At 38.8% G+C, this 25,330-nt stretch overlaps 2 protein-coding genes across 2 annotated transcripts; both read left to right on the top strand.

Moving 5' to 3' along the window:
* The first annotated feature begins 7,055 nt into the window (after window positions 1–7,055).
* Window positions 7,056–11,080, top strand: LOC128503739 (red-sensitive opsin). The gene is made up of 6 exons (XM_053473919.1): window positions 7,056–7,304; window positions 8,402–8,698; window positions 9,022–9,190; window positions 9,571–9,736; window positions 10,064–10,303; window positions 10,816–11,080. Exons 1-6 carry the CDS (start codon window positions 7,190–7,192, stop codon window positions 10,930–10,932), a joined length of 1,104 nt encoding a protein of 367 aa, XP_053329894.1. The 5' UTR covers window positions 7,056–7,189; the 3' UTR covers window positions 10,933–11,080.
* A 4,369-nt stretch (window positions 11,081–15,449) lies between these two features.
* LOC128503742 (uncharacterized) lies at window positions 15,450–25,330 on the top strand. The gene is made up of 3 exons (XM_053473921.1): window positions 15,450–15,595; window positions 24,212–24,363; window positions 24,705–25,330. The coding sequence occupies exons 2-3, from the start codon at window positions 24,222–24,224 to the stop codon at window positions 25,193–25,195; spliced, it is 633 nt and encodes a 210-aa protein (XP_053329896.1). The 5' UTR covers window positions 15,450–15,595; window positions 24,212–24,221; the 3' UTR covers window positions 25,196–25,330.

The raw sequence follows: 25,330 nt of genomic DNA, 5'->3' as shown, positions 1-25,330 counted from the left end.
TATATCAGATGCATCTTTAACCCTTGCGTTTTTGAAGCTGTTTTTGTGTGTATGTTTTATAGATTTTCCTGATCGTGAGTGACTGGGCTGTCCCGTAAAGCCTTTCAAACTTTATTTTACAATTAGGGATTGAAGGCCACCAAGGGAGTCATTGGTATTAATACAACTCGGATGGTTTTGATATGAAATAATTGGGACTGTGGCAGCAGGTTTATTGTTGGCAATTCCCCAAATGGCCACATGGGGGCGTAAAAACACATCCAGGTCTTTGGGGAACTTTTCTAAACCATCAACATGCTCCCTGTTTGTGTTTTATCTGTAGAGGATTTCAGCGACTATGAGTGCGTGTAACTGGGGAATGTGCGCTCCAACAAATGTGTGTGTAGCTGAGCGTGGGGCGATTGATTTTGCAGAAACATCTGTTATCGATGGGAATTTCACAAATCCTGCGTGTGCCAAATGTATCAGGATCCCCACAAGTTAAAAGCTTCCACTGTGTATTGAGAAAGTCAACAACAATGATGCCCAGCTGGTGCAGAGTATTCTTCAACCACATCCGTTAATACTAAAGCTAGAAAGCCAGTCTATAAACATTAAATACATTTACATAATTCTGTTTCCTCCTGACCACCAGTATATTCTATAAGTGGTAACACTAAAACATAGATACAAAATAGATTCTTTAACAGTAGCAATCTGCGATGGGTTCCTTAGAGGGACACTTCAGCCACCATATGCAGATGTTAACTATAGTCCCTTTAAATTTCAACATACATTCACAGAAATTGGGACACCAGTATACACCAGATCTTACCACGTTATGGTCTTTTACCGCTGTCATCTTATGTATCTGTGAAGGACATGGCTTCATCATGGGCTCAGGGAGCAGAATCCATTTCAATGGCATCAGTAGTGCAATGTTTATTAGAAATAAATTGCAATGGAGAGCATGGAAAATGTTCGTTATTGTAATGAATGATGAGTCAAATCAGGGCCAATCAGGATCAAGCAAAGGAATAAAGAGGTTGATTAGGACAGCAAAATGTGGGATATGGAGGCGGTTGGTATGGCCCATAACTTGAATGAAGGTTGGTATGGCCCATAAAATGAAATCCAGGGGCTTGACTTCACACTTACACAGGCGCTTCCTTTTAATGGGTCACCTCTTATAAAATCACAATAATATTTCTAATACAGTATTTTGGTAACAATGACATTAGCCTGCTTGTGGGTTATTTTGATAATTTCTCGCAACTTAATAGAGGAAAACTGTGATGATTTGGGAATTGTGCAGTTGGTAACAGGTTCAATAATTGGGATGTTGGCAGGGTATAGGGCCAATTTACTTTGCCACATCCTAGGCACAATTTTACAAGGAACTCAGTAAACCTTAGCAGATCTGTCATTTAATTCTTACCCCGAAGGTTTATTCACATAAACCCAACACACATGCTGCAGGTTTTTGCTTTCTGACACTGAAGGAGCTTGAAGCTTAAAGTTTAAAATACTAATTAAATACATTACCTCTAATAAAGTGACAATGGATAAATTGGGGCAACTGACCAGGACCCAGAATTAATTTAGGACCCTTGGTTACTCTGCCAACTGACAAAAAGGTGGATGGAGAATAATAATGGTTACAAAGAACTATTTTCAAAAAAGGAATTTGCGTCCAATGCTTTTAGGTGATATTGTATATTAATGGCACTCTCTAGAACAGCGGTTCCCAGCCCGATCCTCAAGACACACTAACAGAGCAAATAAACCTTACCAGGTGTCTTTTCTTCTTTGCACTGAAGGGTTAATCACATAAAATACAAACCGTTAAGAAGTTTTGTATGTTTGATTGGTAACAACCTATCAGTGTCTACTATTTTGTTACATGATACAAATTCCAAAAAATGTGGCCTTTTTTAGCTTTTAGCTACAAAAATTGTTACATTCATCAGCACAGATAGCACAGAACCTTTCAAACACCATAGCAACCAATGGAATGTTCCTGCTGATGAAACCATTCCACTGGTTGCTATGGTGATAAGACCCCTTTTCAAACTTGGCACCAGAGTGGTTACACATATAAACTCCACATATATAATGTGCTTATTACACAGAGCTTGCAATCATAACTAAATAGCACACTACCTGTTCTGATCCTGGCCTCGGGGGGGGGGAGGGGGGGTAAGTTTGCCAAGGTGATTTAGAAGTCACTGAGCAGTCGCCAGTCCATCCAGAGCCTTAAAATTGTAAATACAAGGATCTGGTACCCAAGCTGCCTGCTCAATGCTAAGAAAGAGGGGGGGGGGTTCTAGTCGGATACCACATTCCTCTTTCTGCCATTCTGCCCCCCCAGCGGCAAGTTAGGTGCTTTGCCGAGTTCTGCTAGTAGTGAACTTTTATTGATAACTCAGAAATAGTTCACAACTAGCGGAATTCCTACCAAGCACCTTCAGAAAGGGGGCAGACAGGTGTTGATTGATTATTATTCCTCCCCTGCTGGTATCATGGGAGACGTATCCTTAATTAGACCACCATACACATATCATCGGATCACCCAGCCCACCAGATCACACAGATGATCGTTCATCATTTTGTTCCAGTGATAAAAAACATTTTTTCATGAAATAACTTTGGTACTTCTTATTTGACTACTTTTTTTTAGTTAGATGCACCCAAGAATTCTGTACACCCCAGAAACATTTATTTCATTTTAACCTGAAGAACACCTGGTCTGGTGATGTTTAAGAACTCTAAAATAGTAATACAAATATATTTTTAAACTTTTTCATGAAATACAGCCAGTCTTCCCAAAATATTCATGTAATGTGCAGACATATAAGAGCCCCGTCTGTCATTGATAAAAGCCATTTCATTATATATATATATATTTAAAACAATTATTTTACTGATTTAATTATTATGACTCCTGTATTGCTAGAGAAATTTGACACTGATGTTTAATCATAAAATGACAAAACCATCTATTTATACTATTAAACTATTAAACTTATCTAAAGTTTGTAAAGTGTACTCAAAACATATGTTCTCGTGACAATGATGGGCTGTCAGACTCCAAAAATTATGTCTTGGGTTCTCATCACTGTATAAATGTTCTTTATACTTTTATGAGAACATTTGATATTTTTAGTAGAAGTCCAATCTAATGAACTACCTTATACTTACGTTAAAGATGAACATTTCAGCTCAGACGCAATGCAATATTAAGGGCTCTGCATGATGACCCTGTGTGATGCATAGTAAAATCAGTGAGATGACTCTTTACATGTGCATTATGGAGAGCTATTCTGAACTTCTTGCAGGAGAAGTCTGATGGGGTTGTCCACTTATAATACATAGTGTAGATAGGGGGTTATAGTGTTACAAGGTTAAAGAATACAAATTAATCCATCTTGACTAATTCCCAGCTTCATGTATCTTCAGCCTTTTCTGTACACCATCCATTACTGGCCTGGGAAAGATGAAAAGCCTGGTGGACTTCTCAGTGTGACACAGCAAGAAATCCCATTACCTATTGTGCTTTAGATATCTGGCCCAATATTATTATTATTATTTATTGTTTTATATAGTACCATCAGTCTTCAGTGCCAATCTGGCCCTGCCACCATAAAGCTACATGGCATGAGCCACTTATTTGTATGGCACTAAACTTTTTATATCTGGAAACTCCAATGTAGTGTTCTTTTGTCACATAGATCATGCCAATACGGTAAACAGTTTTGTCAATGGGTGACAATAGATTGTCACCCAAGAGAACTTAGAACATTAGAGCGTGAAACTGTTGTTTTGTTAATAAATGCTAATAAATTCTAAAATAGCTCAGAAGTTTCCAGGATATTTGTAAAATATATTTAATGTAGTGATGTGAAAACGTTCTCCCCCCTGAATGAACTTTGTTGTCCCCAAATTCCCTGAAAACAGAGTTTTATGTTACCTGTCCTACACATGGAGTGAGATCTTGTCAAGAGAAGCCCAAAGTCCTTCCTTCATCAGGAATCGGTGACATCTGAGCCAGCACTGCTTTTTAGTCAGTCATCCCCTCCTTTCCGCGTCCATTATGTTCCCCCTCACTTTCCTTATCTACCTACTCCACCCCTCATTTAGCTGGAATCCTGCAGGCCATTTCTTCCGAGCTTTCCAGAGATTAACGCTTCTCCTTAATCTGACTTCCCTGGTCTGAACTGAGCCTCCCATGGGGGGGATTAATGAAAGGCATGAACATTTGATGTCATCCCCCATCAGGCTCTTCACTTCACTGTGACATGTTTATAAGATTTGGGGTTCTTTGCACTAACTAGGTCCCGGTACATTGCAGAAAGCAGAGATAATCTCAGGTGCATCTGTCAAAAAGGCTTCTGCTAAGTATCTGAATTAAATTACCGCAAGAACTGAGAGCTCTTATCTTAGTCAAGGTGAAAGCTCGTCTTCCAAGCAGACCTTAGTATTACATTTTTGTTCTAAACCAAGCGGCACATTATATCGTCCAGAGGCAGAGCGCCTCATATGCTTCATTTGGCATCACTATAACATAAAATCTCAACCTATAGTTTTTGTATTATTAAATCTATTGTTTGCATTAAGCTCGGTTCTTAATTATGTCTTCTAATTAGGAACTTTAATAGTAGGGGTATCAGACTTGCAAAATGTGTTTGACTTTCTATATAAATTAACTTTTTAAATATCTGGTTTTCAGATGGCTGCTGGCCTTAAAGAGCCAGGGCCACCTCGTGATCGCCACCACATAACTGCAGCTATTTAATGTTGTGATTGTATTTTTTCAATTTTTTATAGCACTTTATAGAAAAAAGTTGTATCATATTATAGTATGGCATGCCCTTCGCTGAGCATGGTAAAATATGGTAGGCACAGAAGGACTTTTATCATCTGATGTCATCTACACAGCATGGATGCGAATGTAAAACGTGGTGAGATATGTTACATCAGATGCTGACATCACTTATACGGCTGTCAACTCGGTGGATCAAGTTAATTATAGCATAATTTAACTTTCAAGTGAGGCGATAACTGGTTTAAAAGCATGTCAATACACTTTGAATGCTGTAAATACAAATTGAATGACCTCTGTTTCTATAACAAAGTTACTTAAAATTAACTTGAATTTAATACTTTTGTTAATAAACGGAGCAAGTGAAAAATTATTCCCAGTACTGTTGAAAACCTGAAACATACTCGGTAATTAAAAAGTTCATATTTTTTGTCAACAATGACATGTCATGTGACACAAATACAGGCAGTGATAGGTTAAAAAAACAAAAAAATGTTTGAATTCTCAATTTTCACGTAATAAAAACCAGAGTAAATAATAATGTGGTCTGCTAAAGGGAACATCACTTTGCACTTGGTATGTTTCATTGAATGGCTACAGTTGTAAATGTATAAAGATATATTCAGTTGCAAATTAGTTAAAACCGAGCAATCAGCATACTTCCTCTTTATACAAAAGCCCCTTACATCCGTATGCCAGGATGGATATAATTCATCTGAAAGAAATGGTTTTCAATGGAGAAAAAAAGCATAAAAATGCAACACAAAGCTTAGAAAACCTACACATTGCAAGTACATTAAACAAAATAAAAAATGAAAAGTGTGATAGAGCTGAGATTAAAACAAGGGGGACTCAATCTCCTGCAAAAATATAATTAAAGAAAATCTGTTTGCCGAATCAAAACTCAAAGGAATAAAGATATTCGATTTTAAGCTAATATGAAAAAGGTCACATAGAGAAAAAAAACAAAAGGCCCTATGTTTTTCCGGCTCTGAATCCATTCATTTTTAGTTTTTTGTAAATACATTTCATTAATTTTCAGAAAAAATAAAGTGGATCAGGGGTGGGGGAACATGCTGTCACTGGAGCCCTTTATGGAGACCATCTGACAGAATAGGGACATCAGCGGGCTTAAAATAGGGGATAACACACATAAAATACTGGGATACGCAGACGACTTGCTTTTTACTATCACCAGACCATGAGCTCGCAAACCTGAAAAGTAATCATTCGAAATCGGAAATTTTGAACATCAATGTTCCTGAGCTCACAGCAGTACAGCTGGATCACCAGAGATCTGTCCACTTTATACCAGCACAACCCCCCCCTATAGTAACAACACTACAAAAAGATCTACGACAATGGTCCCCACAATACATTTCATGGTTCAGAAGAATGCGATAAAAATGAACATTATGCCCAACGATCCCAATCAAAATACCAACGCCCTTTTTTAAAACTTTACAGTCTTTCTTTTCTCTCTCTTTCTCTCTTTCCTTATTTCTTTTTTCTTATTATTTCTGTTCTAGAATATTTTGTCTGATTGTGTAAACGTAGCATTTCCTAATTTCCCATTTTTAACATCTATTTTCCTTTTGCGTGAATGTTTCTTTTGTTATTTGACTTACCTTACCCAACCCTTTTTCAAGCTACCTGGTCACAGGGCAGATGGCGGGACAGAAAAACACATGTCCTTCCAAAACTTTCATTGAAAGTGTAATTCAACTCTCAGACGGAAACACAACACAATTATAGGCCAATCAAGGCTGGAATGATTATGCATATTTGATGTAAATCCTCAAAACCAATTGCTACGAGGAAGAGTAGTGGTTTTTATTTGTTATACAATTTTTACCTTTTTTCTAATTAACACAGTGACCCCAATTTCACAAAGTATAAGCGTATTAGCAAATGGAAAGACATGGAGAAGATGAGATGGGATTTGGAAGCTAAAAAATCTCCCAAGCCATTCTCCTCCTCTCTCTCTCTTTCATCTGTGGCAGAGGTCTTATCCTGTCACCTGAAGTGTCCAGAAAAGTCACTATTAGCCTGATCAACTGACGTAAGCTCCCAGCAAGGAGTCACAAGTCACGGTGATAAAAGGGAGGAAAGGAGGGGCGACAGATAAAACTCCTATGCCAATTAAGAGATAAAAAGTTTAAAAGGGGCTTCAGCTGGTTTGCTAGTGTCTGGGCTAATCCATCTGTACTTGGTATATAATAAGAGATAGGTCACCCAATTACCCAGCCAAGTGGCAGCCAGGCATCGTAGAAGAGAGGAACTCATTGGGAGCGAGGAGGATAGGGACAAAACAGGGGGTGCAGGAAAGGGACTGGGGGGTTACAATATAATCAGAAAAGGGAATCGGGATTCAGAGGCACATAGGTTATGGCTGCACAATGGAATGAAGCTGTGTTCTCTGCCCGGAGAAGACATGATGATGATGATGAAGAGACGACGAGAAGCAGTGTTTTCACATATACAAATTTCAACAACACACGGGGTGAGTAGTTTGGAATTTAGCCGGGTCTATGGGAGCCAGGAAGGCCTCTTTAAGCTAGCACTCCTCCACATTGTACCTCAGCTGATTCTCTGACGACCGGACTATGGTGATTGTTTTCTTTTTGTCTTATATCAAATAATAGCTTCATAAAGATGTAGGCTCTTTGTACAGTAGTTAAAAAACTATTGGAACCCCCGATATTATTGCTTTAAGGTAGACACTGAGATGTTAAGATAATCATTTTCAAAGACATTGCTTATGGGACATCAATGTCGTAATAGAACTGCGGAGTGACTGTGGCACAGGAAAGGTTCTTATCGACGCTGAGCAACCTTACTCAATAATAATAACAAGCGAGGAAACGGGATGTGGAGAGAACTGCCACAAAATCCAGAATAGGTGCAAAGCGGTGCCTTTGTTCTAAAACATAATGGAGACACACATAGCGAGATACACTGAGAGCGCTGTTTCCTCGTTTGCTATAAGAACACTGATCACTGTCAATTTCTGGTATCTACCACCGTCAAAACACCACCGTATGGAAAAACATGCACTCCAGTATCCTGAGATGAACTACCTTATCTACAGTCACCAATGGCCAATTTAAATGTAAAAGTCAGCAAACCCTCACCCCAATTTTTTTTCATTTTCCCCATGATTAGGGAGATTATTTTCTCTTTCACCATATAGTTTAAGTTTGTTCCATAAGCTAACGCACTTGAGGTGCCTATATCCATTGAAGAACTAAATCTCTTTCCACTTAAAATGTATACTAAATTGTTAAAGAAACAGAAGATTATCTTATTGACCCTATGGAGTTTAGCATTTAACTGCATAGCCAATGACTGGAAATATGTTGTTAGATCGAGTCCTCTTTATATTTTGTTCCAATGCCGCTAAACTTTTAATGCCGCCATCTTACATGGCACTTTATAAATGACCAATCATGGTATATCAAAATGGTCAAACACAACAGTTTATCAACTTATGTATGCAATAAAATAATAATACTAATAATGTTATATAATACATTGGTAAAGAGAGACCAGTTTACTTTATAAAATGTCCACAAACCAGGGTGTTTTCTGTGTTCAAAGGTCCATTTGAAGGTCCAAATTACCACATTGCACCACGGTGGGTCTATCACGTCACCACCCTCTGGATGATATTTGTGGTCATAGCCTCTGTATTTACAAATGGTCTAGTTTTGGTTGCCACCTATAAATTCAAGAAACTCCGGCACCCTTTGAACTGGATCTTGGTCAACTTGGCCATTGCTGACCTCGGGGAGACAGTCATCGCCAGCACCATCAGCGTTGTCAACCAGTGTTTTGGTTATTTCATCCTCGGACATCCGCTTTGTGTCATAGAAGGTTACACAGTTTCCACCTGCGGTAAGATTTTTATGAATTCCTGTCTTCTAAAAATTTCATTTGTGCTAGATAACGGAAAATGACCAGAGACACTAAATTGGAACTGATGAATATGTGCATCATCATTATCAAAAGTATAGACATTGCTGTAGGAAGAGTTTTCGACATGGCAGAATTCCAAATTTCAGGGTTGTCAAACTGTTTTAATTTGCATATTTTAAGAATATGATATATTAAAGGCATTTGGAGGTTGTTTGTGGTCTGGCTATCGTATCTACAAGCTTGGCTGAACGATTGTTCATAACTAGTGTGTGAAAAGATATGTTTTGTTGTTTTCTCATCAGGAATCACCGCTCTCTGGTCCTTAACTATAATTGCCTGGGAAAGATGGTTTGTAGTCTGCAAGCCTTTTGGGAACATTAAGTTTGATGGCAAGCTTGCATGTGCAGGCATAGTGTTCTCGTGGATCTGGGCAGCTAGCTGGTGCGCACCGCCTATGTTTGGTTGGAGCAGGTACGTCCATCAGAAGTTCCAATTCTTTAACGAAAAGAGAAATATCAGCGTGGCTAATTGTTAGACAAAGCAAGCTTACTATTAAATACATATGTGAAAATTCAATCTTTGATCTATACCGAGGGTTTAGCAATGTTGCTAAACCTGTAAGATTATGCAAATATTTTTAATTTCTGAAATCCAAGTAACAATCTGCTTGTCTTAATCATGACAATAACTAAACAGTATGTTTAAAAATAGCTTGTATCAATTGTTTAGAATACTGACAACCTTGGAGGTTATGGTCCAAAAGTAGCCCGTTTCCATATGGTTAAAGGTAGGAAGACTATAATCAGAACCTCAGGGATGTGTCCTATAAACGTATTGATCTCTGCCTGTAGGTACTGGCCTCATGGCTTGAAGACCTCTTGTGGTCCAGATGTGTTCAGTGGGAACACCGATCCAGGAATTCAGTCATATATGATGGTTCTTATGATCACCTGTTGCATCGCCCCTCTGTCCATCATCATCCTGTGCTATATACAAGTTTGGTGGGCCATCCGGAAGGTGAGCCATATCCAGAATTTTGGAGACTCCAACTAACTACCAGAATATTGTAATAAATGCAAACACACAGACACACAGATAGGTCACTGGTGTGTTCAAGTGTGAACCGAGACTCTGGCATTGCGCAATGACCTAATGATACTTCATTGATATCGGTAGCCCCATAAAAGCAAGAAAACAGTTCTAAATGAAAATGCTTCCGTTGAAAAATCAGAGCGTACAACCACTTAAGCATCTGTGTTGCTATACATCTTGATTGTATGAAGGGCTTGTACTTTTAATTGTTATTGTGTGTGATTTTAAATATACTGTATTTTAAATTTCCAGGTTGCTCAGCAGCAGAAGGAATCAGAATCCACCCAGAAAGCTGAGCGTGAGGTCTCCAGGATGGTAGTAGTGATGATCATTGCATATATCTTTTGCTGGGGACCATACACCTTTTTTGCTTGCTTTGCTGCTGCCAATCCGGGTTACAGCTTCCACCCTCTGGCTGCCTCACTACCTGCCTACTTTGCCAAGAGTGCCACCATTTACAATCCAGTTATTTATGTCTTCATGAACAGACAGGTGGGTTCTCACCCCATACACACTGACTTATACAGACTCCCTATAAAGGAAACCTCTTCTGAATGTTCTGAATGATTCAGATATAGATTGGTGATGAAACTTAATCTACTAATGGAAAATTAGGCCATTGAAAAATCAAAGGACAAGTTTTTATTTAAACAAAACTGAGATGTTAAATTATAATCATTCTGTATAAATGGCATTATTGTAGTCGTTGTGTCATCAATGTAGTGATACCTGAGAACTATCTAGATTTCTTTTCTAATCGTTGGATAGTAGCTGAGTGTCAGACCACCACGGCAGGATAAACGAGTGATGTTTGATGTGCTTATACCACCATCAACCACTTCAATCCTACTATTAACTACTACTTACTACCAGTAACCTACTTAAATACACACACCTACTTCCACACATGCAGTAACACACTTCTGCACTGTCTACTATATATATATATATTTAAATTTAAAATGCCCTTTCTGATTAGCGTACATGCTGTCTCTTTCTTACAGTTCCGGAACTGTATCTATCAACTCTTTGGAAAAAAAGTCGATGATGGATCCGAGTTGTCCACTTCTTCCCGGACAGAAGTGTCTTCGGTTTCCAATTCCTCAGTGTCACCTGCATAAATTACCCATGGCCCTTATATTTTATCCTTTTTCTAGCATTTTATTTGTCTTTTTTTTTCTCTGCTCATTCTGTATATAAATCTCTTTGCAGGGGGAGCTATAGCCATATATTCATACAATACAATAATTAAATATTTGTATTTGCAGCTACAGTGTCCAAAGTGATGTGATGGCTGTGATAGCTGTAATTTTGTATATCTAGGAAATACAAATTGCCTAAGTAATGTCTATTAAAATTGCACAGAAAAACCATTATATTTGGGCAGCCGGACTGCTCAAATTATGAGCTTACTAAATGTGAAAACGCAGCAATATTTAAACAAGTCTGAATTTGAATAAGAAAATAAATTAAGTAAATGAACTTAAAATTATATTAAATGCCTAGAAAATAGGGCAAAGAAAAGGCATACCTGGGAACTTTCCAGGGTGGACTACTTGGAGCTCTCCCTGTTTTTGGAGAAGTGACTTAGTGAGGAGGTGGGGCCAACTGAACCTGTGGGAGGTGCTAGCCCTGCATTGGACAGAGCTGGTCATGTCAGTGCATAGGGGCGGGGCTAGGCCTAAATAGTCTACATTAGGTGATAAGTAGGAGGATGAAGTGGGCATGGCTAAACGATCCCAGAGAAAGAAGAAAGTGACCCGGAGACTAGGGGGAGCAGTGCTTTACCCAGAGACTCCTGATCAAACTCAGAGACTTCCCAGGTATGGTGAAAGGGACTTTCGCGTTATCCCTGATCCTATATCTTACACACATGTATAAAACGCCATTCATTTTTTTCACACTTAACTATTAGTATAAAAATGTGTTATTTTCTCTTTGTTGTATGTGGGAACTTCCTGCCTGACATTTTATCATATATTTTAAACTACTGTACGGGGCAGCGGAATACGATAGGGCTTTAATATTAAGGATATTTGTGGTAAAAGCTTTACAAAACTGCACAGTTATAACTAGTCATCTTCCACTCAAGGCTACTGCGCAAGCGCGTCTTGCTTGATCTGACAGCAATGCAGTGTTCGTGAGGGATCAATGCAGAATTTATACATATATAAGCTTTTCTTCACCTATGCCTTTGGTGGATGCAAGAGCAGCAAAAAGCTAGATGAATAACAAAAAAACACAATAATGCAAGTGGCTTTCAGAAGTGCTGGATTTCATTTTTATGGTTTTATCTTAATTAAATCACATTTACTATTCCTTTTACACCTCAGAGAAACACGTTTATATCAGGGCACTATAGAAGCTGAAGTGGGAGTTATGGTTAAAGATGTACACAAAATATGCTTATCCTTTTTTTAATTATGAAGATTTAAAAATCTGAATGTTTCATGGTAAATACATATTTATTTGACTTTAGCATGTTGTTTGCAGTGTGAATTTTCTTATGTGTGAAATCTTCACCGCGCATAACCACAGTACTATGCCCCAAAGCAACATTCCCAATGGACTTCATCACCCCCCCCCCCCACCATGCAGACACTCTCTCTAACCCTCCAACACCCAGAACAGACACACTCTATCCGTAACTTTTCACTGCTCACCACTTTCATAGCAGGTCCATCTGCCTCAATGTACCGCACAAAAGGATGTAACATCCATCTCTTGCCCTATGTGAGGCAACTAGGGAGTTGGATCACAGAAGATAATGCTACCATCCGAGGACCAAATAGTGCATCACGATACAAGATCAGAGCTACGTGGGACAGTAGGCCAAAAACATGGCTGTCGCAGATAAATTGGGACTGTTGGGAGGTATGCAGTACCTGTCCTTCAGGATGATGGAGGGTGCAATAAAGGAGGAGAGGAAAATGGTAGAAAATGCAATTTATTATAATTGCGTTTTGTTGATGTCATGTTGGTGGAGCACACATGATTGTGTTTAAAGATAATGTAAATGAGGGACTACTGTAACACTGCTGTGTTGTCAGGTGTGACAAGTCATTTTGATGTTGCACAACCAAACCTCCCAAGTGTCTTTGTTACAAAAGGTACCCAGTGCAGTGGGGTAACTCTGGATAGACGGAGAAAAGGGAGAATACATATTATGGGGTAAAAACGTCTATACCCATGCCTCCACGCCTGCCCTAAAGCACCCGTTAGCTGCAGAGGCTGGAATAGGAGGCTTTCCCTCTCCACAGAGGGTGTATGTGCAGCGGATGCCCTGCACACTCTCATGATTAGAACATCTCTAGGTGACACATGTGCACACAGACCAAAGCTGGCAGAACATGTCAAGGATCACGCTCCCTTGGCGTTGGATGACTCCCATGTTCTATACGGAATCTCTAATAAAATCCTTGTGTACCACAGGACAGATCCTTCAGTGACACCATCCTCCCGTAACCCATACATGCAAACATTTAAAGGTCTTTGGTCGGGGTATCTCAATTACATGAGGCTGCATCACATCACAGAGTAACTCTGCTTATCTAGACATAATGCTACGCTCTGCACCTCATCCCACCTTCTCCCATTGGTCACATGAATAATCCCCGTTTCACTGTGAAACATGGATGACACGGGACATGTTACCAACAGTGCTGTGGAATACAATGGCGCTAAATAAATAGTAATCAGAGCGCCTATAAATTGGCATACCCGTCAGCACAAACCGCCAATGGTATACAAATACTCTTGTTGCGATGAGCAGCAACTGTGCGAACCCACCCGATATATACTGTTTTTCTATAATAAAATGGATCTCCTTCAGATAACACAGCTATATCCTTTTTATTCTACCTTTGGATAGGTCTCTGGAAATGCCCACTTAATAAAAGTCGGGTGTATTATTAACAAACAGTTAAAATGCAATATTCCAACCACATTCTAGACCTTACACAGACTGGTCTTCTAGAGCCATCCTATGTAGAAAATCATTTCTAGAACAAATAATAAAAGGATGTCTTAAAAATAGTTTCGGTAACTTTATGTCCGTAGCATCTTCAGCATCAGCACCGGCCTAAAGAAGGGAGAGTGTGTCTCCATGGAAACGTGATGGAGAAGGGATGAAGCCACATCAAGTTACATGCAGCTGATTGGCTGAGAGGAGGCTGATTCAGTACCCATACTCTCTCCCATTCACTTTTTAAGACATTACGACAGATGCACTGCAGCAAATTAACCACTGCTTGGTGAGAGGCATCCGGTAATTAAGGAGCTGCGGAGGTGGGTGTCAGAAGAACATGCTATGTGAGCATACGCACATATATCCATATTCATGCCCTGTCTCTCCCGCAGGGGCGATTTATTTACAAATATTTTTGTTATTCAAGCAGAGGCATAACTAGGGGTAGGTGAGAAGGGCATCTGCTCGGGTGGCAGGATAAGGGGTCTCAGCGCCTCTTATTAATTGGGTGTCAATTGTGTATTTAGTTGCCTAGCTATATATAAGCCTCATAGGTTTTGTCGGCTATCATTTTGCAAACGCTTTTACAGTTGAGATGTTATATTTTTGGGTATCTTCATGTCCTGTATTTAGGGTAATCTTACAATTACGTATATGGCCCCTAATAAGGGCAAGTTCAGCCAATCACGGAGTAAAAAGGTACATATTATGGCTCATTAAGAAGGAGGGGGTTTTCTGGGGTTTTAGGGGCTCCCCAGTTAAAAATGTATATAGTTGTGGCAGTGGGGCTCTGTTTTGGTTTCCTTTCTCCTTACGGTATACAAATAGGTAGGTTTAACCCCTTGAGACCCAAACTTCAATTTGCCTTTGTCTTAAACTGCCTGTGGCACGAGGGAAGCTGGTAACAATATATTCACGTTGTTGGAAGGTCATATAAACCATATTAGATGTTTGACATTTTCTGCGTGTGATTTGTACCTGGAACTACTGAGAATCCACCAATGGCCAAACCAAATGTTTTTTATTGCTATTAATGCAATGCTGTTAGCGGGGGGGGAGCCTTTATATGCCATTTGCAACAAATAATTAGCCACATTACCTCTGCACGGCCAACCTGATTTCTCCCACCTTCGCAAAATACTGGACAACGCAGTCACAAATCCACCGCTCTTTCAATATATTGTTGGTGATAGTAAAATACCCAGCTGATGCTATAATGTATACATTGCTTTTGTGTCTTAACCTGACATGCTGTTAATATAAGGAGACGCTGATAACCTTGTGCTTAATCATCCGTGTACCAAAATAAAGACCCTCAAACCACTCTTGGAGGGGTATCTAATTTTTTTTGGCTTAAACGTTTAGCTACGTCTCATTTATTTTGAAGCTCTGCCTATGCCCTTTGCCTGTGTGCAAAAATGTAGCTTTTTTGTGCATACTAACCAAATATCCTGGAATTCTAGGGACAGTATCCAGTTTCAGAAACTCTCTCTCTTAATATACCAGATTCTTCATTCCATGTTTTGCCGTTTTTTTCCTCAATGGAAAAAAACACCCTCTCATGTCATCATAAAACCGTCTTAAACGCTTCAGTGAATGAGCTTAACGTTCGGCTGGATCGATGAGATAAATCCCCTCCCCGCTCCCCAATCTGATATATATTGCAGGCTGCCATCTCTGGTGCCATTCTAGAGGAAGAAGCCAGAATACACAGTCAGCTCCGGTACCACTCTATCAAACCATTGAAGACGAACGAGACAACACAACGGGTTAGCGTCATATCCTAAGAAATCAACTCCCAATAACTAGAACACAAGGTAATGGAATAATACAAATACCTATGCATATAGCATGAGAAATAAGGAATACAACGCATAGTAACCGTATCATACATATTCTAGCTTTATCGGTTAGAATTAATATGACTATTCTATATGATTCTCAATAATATACATTATATATATTTATATATATATAATTATTAGCCGGCTTAATGCACATTATAAAATGTTATATTATCTAAAATGCTGAATCGATCATTATCCTTGGGAAATGTATTTATTATTTCCTTGGGAAATGTCAAGGTATGATTTTGAATCACAGTGTTCTAAAGCCAGGTTCTTAAGTCACACAGTCACAATATTGAGTGGATGTTAAATGGCTCTAATCCTTTTCATTTAGACAGGTTTATAGCATGTAGATGTCACCTTTGCTTTGTATAGGGTATGTATACACCATTAGGTATTTAATGTATTATGGGATTATTTGCTGGAGCAGATGAGTATCTAGTAATAAATAAACTGTTCATGTTTTGGCATAGAACACGGCTTAGTATAGAGGCATCTTTTAAGCCCATACATGTACGGGCTGACAATGCATTGTAATTAATGGGTTTAAGGACAACCCGTTGTCCTTAAAGGGTTAAAATCTGGCTTGTGATGGGGACCGGGAGCGCTGTTGAGAAACCTGGCTTTGGGTGCCAAATTTCTCCTGTTTTCACACAGCGCTTAGTGAATCAAATAACACAGGAGACAGCTGCGACAGACGTTCTCGTGGATCCCTGCACCAGTGAGATAATATGCAGATATGTTATTCACCGACTTACAAACGGAAGAGTATTTAAAATACACATTATTTACACATTTAAAACTAAACAAGGCGATACAAATGAACGTTGGTCTTAAAGCGGAACCACAATTTTTTTTTTTTACTGGAATCAGATTCAAAATTCATTTTCAAAAATACTTTGCTGTTTTCTTTTTTAAAACAGTTCTAGATTGCATAATATAATGTTTTCGGGCAGCTGCATTCGAGCCATTTGTATGAGTTATCTTAGCCCACTCTACTAGACGAACATCTTGACTCCTTATCATACCGCTTGTGGGAAACAATGGAATGGCTCAGTGTTAATCACCTAGTCGGACACTCTGACTAATGGAAGTCTATGGAGGAACGTACCTCATTAGCATTGCCATGAAGAATGATCTTAGTGTGATGTTTGAGCAAGGAGGGTCACCTAAAATATTACATGACAGACAACAATGGGTCGTCCCCTATAACACTAGTCGCTTGCACACTGATTTTAAGAAGAATAGGCAAATGCCTCGCTCAGTGATATTGAACTAATAACAGATCTGCTCTCTCACAATATGGAGCACTGAGGAACCAGTGCAAGTGGAGCAGAAATTATAGGGAGGTTTGATTTGATTGATTTACGTTCTAGCTCCGCTCGATTATTTTTGTCCGATGTGCAATGAGATCAGATATATGATAAGGAGCACACATGAACATATAGGAAAATATATACATTTTCTTTTTCTGCCCCGCAATACCGTGCCTAAAAGAAACCAGGTTATGAACCTGGCAGGATCCTCCTAAAAATCATCACTTTGTTATACAAGGTGTAGAGAGTTGGGATAAGCATATTGCTCAGATTGGCAACTTTTCAGGAAAGAGTTAATATATCAAGTTAGAAAGGAGTAGATATTAAAAATCACAATCCAATAAGCTACTGGTCGTAGCACATTTTTTATACTAATCAGATAAATAATAACAATAAAATGATTATTTATTTCTATTATATTTTTTTTATTATTTTGAAAATAAAAAAACATATAATTCCAATCATAGAATTATATAAAAATACACAGGGAATTCACATAAAAAATATGAATATTTAAAAGGAATGAGCAAATCCAAATGGAATATACCTATTTGAGTTCACCTTATGCGTCAAAAACATGCCTAACTTCTAAACGAGTTGTTGCTGTCATGGGTGATCGGAAAAAGAGATTTCAAGGTCAAATATTGATTCCATATGAATAATATGAAATAATATGAAATAGAAAAGTCTTGGGGGAGATTATGGTATCTTTTCCAAAGATAAAGCTAAAGATATTTGTAATTATTATTATTTCGTGTTTTATATATATATATATATGTATAGCACCATCATATTCTGCAGCGCTGTACAACTTTAGAGGAAAGATAATACAATCTATATAGACAGGAGGGACATCTATCATCCGTGTAAGACTTTGTGGATATTCTCTTGTATATTTAGACAGTGGATAGCTTTCCTAGTTTTTATTCAAGATTCAAACCAGATACCCACTGAAATGTTTTACCGATATGAAAGTTTATGTATGAAAGTTTAATACCCTTTTTCCTATCATTTCCACTCATCCTTGATCTTTTTTAACCCCAGACATTGTAAAGACAACTTTATTCAATTCATTCGATAACTTAGTTGTTACTCGTAATGGAATAGACCCGAAGAAACAGAGAATCTTAAGAATAAGATAATAAGGCCTTGACCACATTAATTATTCCAAACCACGATGCTTCCAGACCTATCCAGCTCTGTGATGGATTTCCCAAATCAGATTTCGGTGATAAATAGTTCAGCCGCTAAGTCTGCTGTAGGTCATACGTAATTGGTAGTCTTTTCTGAGAGAACTAAGCTGGGTTTTTGTTAAATTTAAGTTATAATTTGAATAAAGGCTAAACTTACAAATGATGGACAAGACAGCAGGAATCAAACTCAATAGAGAAGTCAAGGTAAGAAGTATATCGTCTGATCTTACCTGCTCAGAATTTCTGATAACAATAGTGAAATGTTCCATTGTTACTGCATACGAAAGAGAGGCCGAAGGGCAGCCCTGTCTTGTGCATTTCTAACCTTGAAAAGTTCTGAATAACGAGAAGGGCCTATCACCTTAGCTTGAGGCACAGTATATGGGGCCGATGAGCTGTCTTTACCGGACAGGGCGAATGGGTTTAAAATCTCCAACAGGAACCACCAGTTAACCCTGTCTGAGGCCTTCTCGACAGCCAGCACCATAAAGACTGATGCCGTTGTATTTATCAGTATTTCCAAGATAAGGTTAAACACCTTCCAGGTATTGTCCTCCTCTGCCCAATATGATTGGGATGGATCAAATCAGGTATGAGCTGTTGGTGTCTATCTGCCAGTATTTTAGAGAAGATCTTAACATCTGAGTTCATAAGGGAGATAGGCTTACAGTTTGTGACCAAGTTAGAGTCTTTGCCTTCCATAGGAATTGGACAGATTTCCGGTGGGAAAGACCTCTTTCTTCATATATCCTGAAAGACCCCAAGAAGTGAAGGGGAAATTGTTGGGTCTGATAATTCATAAAATGAAGAAGCATAACCATCAGGACCCGGTGATTTTCCCCTTTTTAAGATATTTAACATATTTAGCTTAGCCTCGTCAACTTTAGGAAGATTGAGACGTCATAAGAAATCTTTAATCCGAGATCAGATTTCTTCTCCTGTTAGATTATGGAGAGAACCATAGTAATCTTTGAAAGCTTCACTAATTTAGTTTTATTATTAAATATAATCTTCTTTATTCTGTTTGTGAGTACAGCTTATCGGTTAATAGTTTATTTGCTGTATTAAAACTATAATACCATTTCTGTCTCAAATAAAAGATTGCCCTGTTCATCTCGACAGTGAGTTTAGTCTTTATTCCCAGCTGGATATCTCTTATCTCCTTCTCCAGAGACGTAGAGGGGCTTATTTTATTTTAAGTTTCCCATTTTGCTAAAGCAATATATAAATCGCTTAATGTCTTACCGTTCTTCTTTTTTCAAGAGACAGCCGAGCTTAATCAAAAAAGCGGCTTTTGGTGCACACCATAGAGTGGAATTGTCTACTGTATTATTATTGTTACAATATAGGAAAGACTCCAAAATGAAATCCCTTTTGATGGAATAAGATGATTATATATCTGACCATGAAATACTTCCTATTCTAAAAAAAAAGGATGCTGTGTACTCCAAATGTCATCTAAATTATTTTTTATTATAGTTTTTGTCTTCTTGCCCTTTGGAATACTTTTATCCAAGCTACATTCACAGATTGAGTTAATATCTCCCCGCAGGATAATTTCACAAGAGAATCAAGAAAGCTCTTTTTTTGTGTGTTTAATTCAGCCCGTGAGTATTAAGCGTGGCCAATTATATCTTCTTGCGTATTTAAAATTATCCCCATTATGCTCCAAATTACACCTCAAAGTAATGTTGCTTAGCAACCGTGACCCATACCTAAGACCCATGACGGCACACACTACCCACGCAACAAATACATAAAAAAAATTGTAAAAATTCACAGGATAGATCTGCCCTGAGAAAATATCAACCAAGTGTCCGCTCAGGGAACAGAGAGCTATCAAAAAGTGTTACCAAAGGTGGATATAAAATGAAAAGGATAGAGGAGAAAAAATATTGGAAGAATATAACATAATACATGATCTTAATGACTAAATCTTCTAATATATACACCGAGCAGCCATGACAGGAAAAAGGGCGAGCGTAAGAGTCTGAGCGACTTTGACCAGGGCCAAATTGTGATGGCGAGACGACTGGGTCAGAGCATCTCTAAAACTGTATCAATGAAAAGTCTACATGGTTCTTATCCCTTCTCCAAAACTCCTAATGCTGAATACTAAGACAATAACATGATTAAACATTCAAAACAACAAACTGAATTAGCTTTTCTTTAGCCTCCTCTGGATTTGCAAAAAATTTATGTATTATTATTAAAAATAATAGCTAATTTCATAGTAGACACTCATCTGTGGGATATCTTTTTCCTCTGCATAAGCTTGTCTGTTAATCCTGGTAGCAGGAGATAGAACAACATCCTTAAAGTTATGGCGTGTTGGACTATTTCTGGCTTCTTTCATCAGTAGGTCTTTTATATAAGCATTATTAAAAGCTGATTATAACATCTCTCGGCTTATCTTTATATGTAACACCCTTTGGTTTGGGAAGCCTGTGTATTCTCTCAAATGGAACAGTGCCAATTTTCTTGTAAAAGAAATTCAGTATAGAATGGTTCCAGATGTTCATGCGGGATTGTCTCCGGAATGCTTCTTAACCAAAGATTCCTCCAAATCTGGAGCGCTCCTCCAAATCTGTGAGTTTGAATTCTGTGATGATATTTTGCAACTGCAACAAATCAATTTATGATTTAAATGTTGAATTTATTCTTACTCAAGAAGAAGACAGACATTTGAGAGACCTCTGCTGCCAATGTTTGCTTTAATATAGTTTGGCATATATTGTTAGAAGAGTCGATAACATCACCCGTAGAGATATCAGACCGATGTATGTCGGATGGGTCTGTATTTCCATGAGTAGAATTCGATGAGGCATTAGAAGCCTTTGTGAGTAAAAGGAATTCATAGATTTGGAGTTCTGTGGTCTAACTTTCTCCCTTTTCAGTTAGGAGGGCTTCCATTTCTTTTAGTTATATTTCTAAAAGGCTCACTATCCATGACAGCTATAAAGAGTTTATCTTGGAGCCTTCCATTGAGGACTCAGTTGAGTCCTAAATCCTATACAGGTCAGTACAAATAATTTTTATAGAAATGACTTATCGAATTGTATACGATGCATTCTGTAACGCAAAAAGTTGTGTAGGTGGCAGTTTCACTCAGATATTGCCAATATAAACCCTGGATTGCACACCACTGATAGCTTTTCCCCTCTTGTTTTTCACACTGCACTGATACTTTCTCCTTAGTTTTTTGCTGAGACGTGGTGGCAGCTGTGCTCATATATATTAATATCACGTATCATCCCGTGATGCAGTGTCAGAGAAATCATGGTATAATGAAACAGCTGTGAGCACGAGTATTTCCATGAATCATATTAAGGGTGGGCATGAAGAAGAAGGGGTTCACAGACCACACTAGGAGGTGTGTGGTGGGAATGTGAGTAGGTGACCCACTCTAACACGCTAAGGTTGGACACTGGAGAGGAACTGTCAGAGATCCAGGCCACCAATTGGAAATACAGAATGGTCCTGGTCAGGGAATGTGCTTAACTATCTGGGCAGCGAGCGGCGTGACAGCTCAGAGACAGCACTCGCAGCTGTTACTCATTCACAGACACCTCCGATTTATTCAGGGCATTGACCGATTCACTAACAGCCACAACCGGCCAGGTCTTACACAACAATTTGTCAGTGTCACAGTGTGACAAAGTGGAAAATCAGGCAATGTCGGAAAACCAGGCATTCCACACACAACCTAAACAATCTAAGCAAGTTCCCATAAGGAACGGAATGGGAGGAAAATGTATTCCTATTTTTAACGTTAATTGCAGCTTTTCATCTAGAATGAAATCTAGCTCAAAGAAAGTGATAGACAGGGCACCTCCCAACATTTAAAATAGACAAAGAGGGACACTTTTGTTCCTGGGGTTTGACTAGAGGGAGGCTTTACTAAGATGCTATTGATAATTAGCTAGTTAACTGAGTATAGCATTCAGAAGGAGAGGGAGGGCTCGTCATTTAGAAGTAGAGTATATTTCATATAGACAATTGTAATTTATAAACCAGTTGTCTGCTGTTTCTATACACATTATTGTGACTTTTAAGGATGTAGAACACTGTGATGCCCTCATAGCCAGGAAACATTCGGAGCGCCTAGAAAACACCGGGCATCATGGGAGGAAAAAAGGACAGAGGGATTTGGGGTTAAAAGAGGGGCTATCCATCTGAAAGTGGGACGCTTGGCAGGTAGGTTCCCACACACTCCTACATGGATGCTTTCTCAGGATCCTCCTATTTCCCCGCTACTATTGCCCTTTTTTATTTATATTATTGGGGTAGTTATCCCCAATCATTAGTGTCCTTATATGAGAATGGTGGTCACCATTTTTCTCCCACCATGTTTTCCTCATTTGCAGGAAATGCAATTTAAGTCCATTTTAAACATTAAAGACTTTCCTGTAACCTGGGATTACTGATATTGGGGACTTGCAACCCTACATAAAAACAAAATAAGTGCACTGGCTTCTTTAAAATAAGTGAAAGTCATTTTCAAAGTGCAATGACACATTAACATTGTTGAACATAATAAACATGCCTATGCCTGGCTTATCTAACTCCATAAAAGCCCAGCAATCATGTGGCAGTGTGAATTCATCTGCAAATAAGAGGGTGATCATTCCCCTCCGCTGCCTGGGATGCTTTCAATGGAAAGGTATATGATCCGAATACAAACCTCGAGCCTCAAAAATGAACAGTTTAATCAAACCGTGTTATTTGACATGAATGACCAGCCAACCATTTCAAATCTAAATTGTTCGGGTTGAATAACATCTTAATATGCTGTCAGTTTATCGAGCTGAAGGTTTGATATGCTGACAAACGTGATTGGTGTTGCTGTCTGATTTTCTTATCTTGTCATTTGTATTTAACAATAACTTTTTGATCAAATCAAGGAGTGTTTTGGACAGCACTACTGCAACCGTGACACAAAAGGCTTGGATAAAATATAAAATGAGCTAGTAATTAAGAGAAGTATTAACATATCTCACATGTAACCAAAGCAAGTATCCTACTCGAGAGATGGGAAGATGCCGTGCAACATAAATCCGAGAAGAAGTGGAGTTAGGTTGGGTCTAGAGGGGTTTCTCTACTGAAGGACACTGAAGAGATGTGGAATCGAGAGTTTTTAGGAAACGTATTTCATAGTACAATTAACAGGGAGCTGAAAGATTTAGGTCATGATAGGGAGGTAACTGTGTCTGGGAGTTTTTCATGATATGGGTAGAAATGTAAGAGGCAAAAGATCTATGTAAAACTATATACATCAAAGTCAGGATATCACATTTTATTTTTGACTTGTTAGGAAGAAGCATTATCCTAGAGCATATTCTTGGGCAGTGGCATACTCAGGGGGGTGCCACACTGGCACACAGAGGCGGGCGGCCCTCGGGCCGGTCCAAAATTGTTCATAAAAGGCAGGTCTGACTTGGACCAGGCTGGTCCAGACCAGCCCTTTGTGAACAATTTTGGACCAGACCAAGGAGGCAGGAACGTAGCGGGACCTCGCATTACGTGACCCTGTGGTGAAACATGAGGCTGCTCACAGCAGGAGGGAAAGCTGTGGTTGAGGTAAAAGGGGAAAGTAAGGGAAGGAGAGGGAGGATGGATGTGTACATGTTTGTGTGTGAGCATGGATGTGTATATGTGTGTGTAAGAGCATGGGTGTGTAAGAGTATGTGAGCATGAATGTATATTGTAGTGGGTATGAGAGGGAGTCTCTATTAACATGAGTGTGTAGGGTGTGTGTGTGTTAGTATGTTCGTGTGTATGTGTGTAAGTCTGTGCAAATGTGAGAGTGTGTGTAAAAATGTGTTCCAGTGCATATGTGAGTTACCATGGCGGTGGCAAGGGGCCGTTTGGAGGAAGCACAATATACAATCTGCCCCGGGGGCCAAATACTCTAGGTACGCCCCTGTTCTTGGACAGACTAGGGTATAGGTATGAGAGTGATATGGATAAAGGTAGGTAGCAGGATTCAAGATAACGGGGACATGAAAGATAATACAGCTTGCTTTTTTTATTGTTTCAATTCGGCCTATAATTAAGATATTGTGTTTGCCACACAGGATAAACAAGATGAAGGCTGTGCATCCTTGCATTCCGCTTCTGCTGTTCATTATGGTATCTTGTGGAATGAATCCTGTATTTGGTGCAAAAGACGCAGAGAGCTCTGAAGTTTTAATACGTCAGAAGCGAGACGAGGAACCACAATATCTAGGTGAGCAAAACACACAAAACAAAACATTGAAAGCTTTTTTTAAATCCTTGGGTATGTTCAAGACAGCCTTATGCCTATCCAACATATTATAATTTATTTCCAGTATTAATCTCTACCACTTCTGCTGGGAAATGACTCCACATATCCAAAAGCATTTCAACTAAGTTATAATTTCTCAAGCTACATTAAAACCATGGTTGGATTTGGGTAAAATAATCCTCTTCGTGGGGGGTGACGATTGTCCATTTACGATATGAATCATAAAAAACATGAACATTTTGAATAAGATCCTACAGAGATCACTAACATAATTCCTGTATATATATTTTTGCTTCCATTAGATGAAATGTATTGGTCTGGTGAGCAAGACCGATGGCCAACACTGGATGAGTATTCTGGCAAAAGAAGGCGATCTAGTAAAAGGGCAAACAGTATCCTAGATAATGAGGAAAGATTGGAACATCTTGGAAGACGGGAAGATTTAGAGGGAAATGTGATCTATGGTACTAGCCCGTTAGAAACGAGGAAAAGAACAGGTGCTCACATCAGCCCCGAAGAAGACAAGGAATACATTTTGAAAAGAGAGAACATAGAAAAGAGCCTGTACGATCTCCTGTCATCCAAATCCCAGTTTCCTACCGAGAGAAGAAACAAGGACGACCTGAACGATTTATACCTGGCAGCTGAGCTGCTAAAAAGACACCGAGTGCCACGGGGTTTAGATGATTCTCCTCATAAAGTAGTCTCAGGTCGTGAAAATGATATTCAGCAGCTGTCTGACAAAAGAGTCCAGCGTAATGATCGTTTCGGGAAAGATGTGATTCAATCCTGAAATTAAAATCATTTAATTCCGCGGTCTTGCACCTACCATGGCAATAACTTTTAGTCTTTTCTTCCTATGGCAGGTATAAATAACAAATAACATTAAATAGCCAAAGTAGTGATCTAAAACTAACAGGAAAATAAA

Source organism: Spea bombifrons, chromosome 8 (genome assembly GCF_027358695.1).
Source record: "Spea bombifrons isolate aSpeBom1 chromosome 8, aSpeBom1.2.pri, whole genome shotgun sequence".
In the NCBI taxonomy this organism is placed as follows: domain Eukaryota; kingdom Metazoa; phylum Chordata; class Amphibia; order Anura; family Pelobatidae; genus Spea; species Spea bombifrons.
This window is presented reverse-complemented; position numbering and strand designations above follow the sequence as displayed.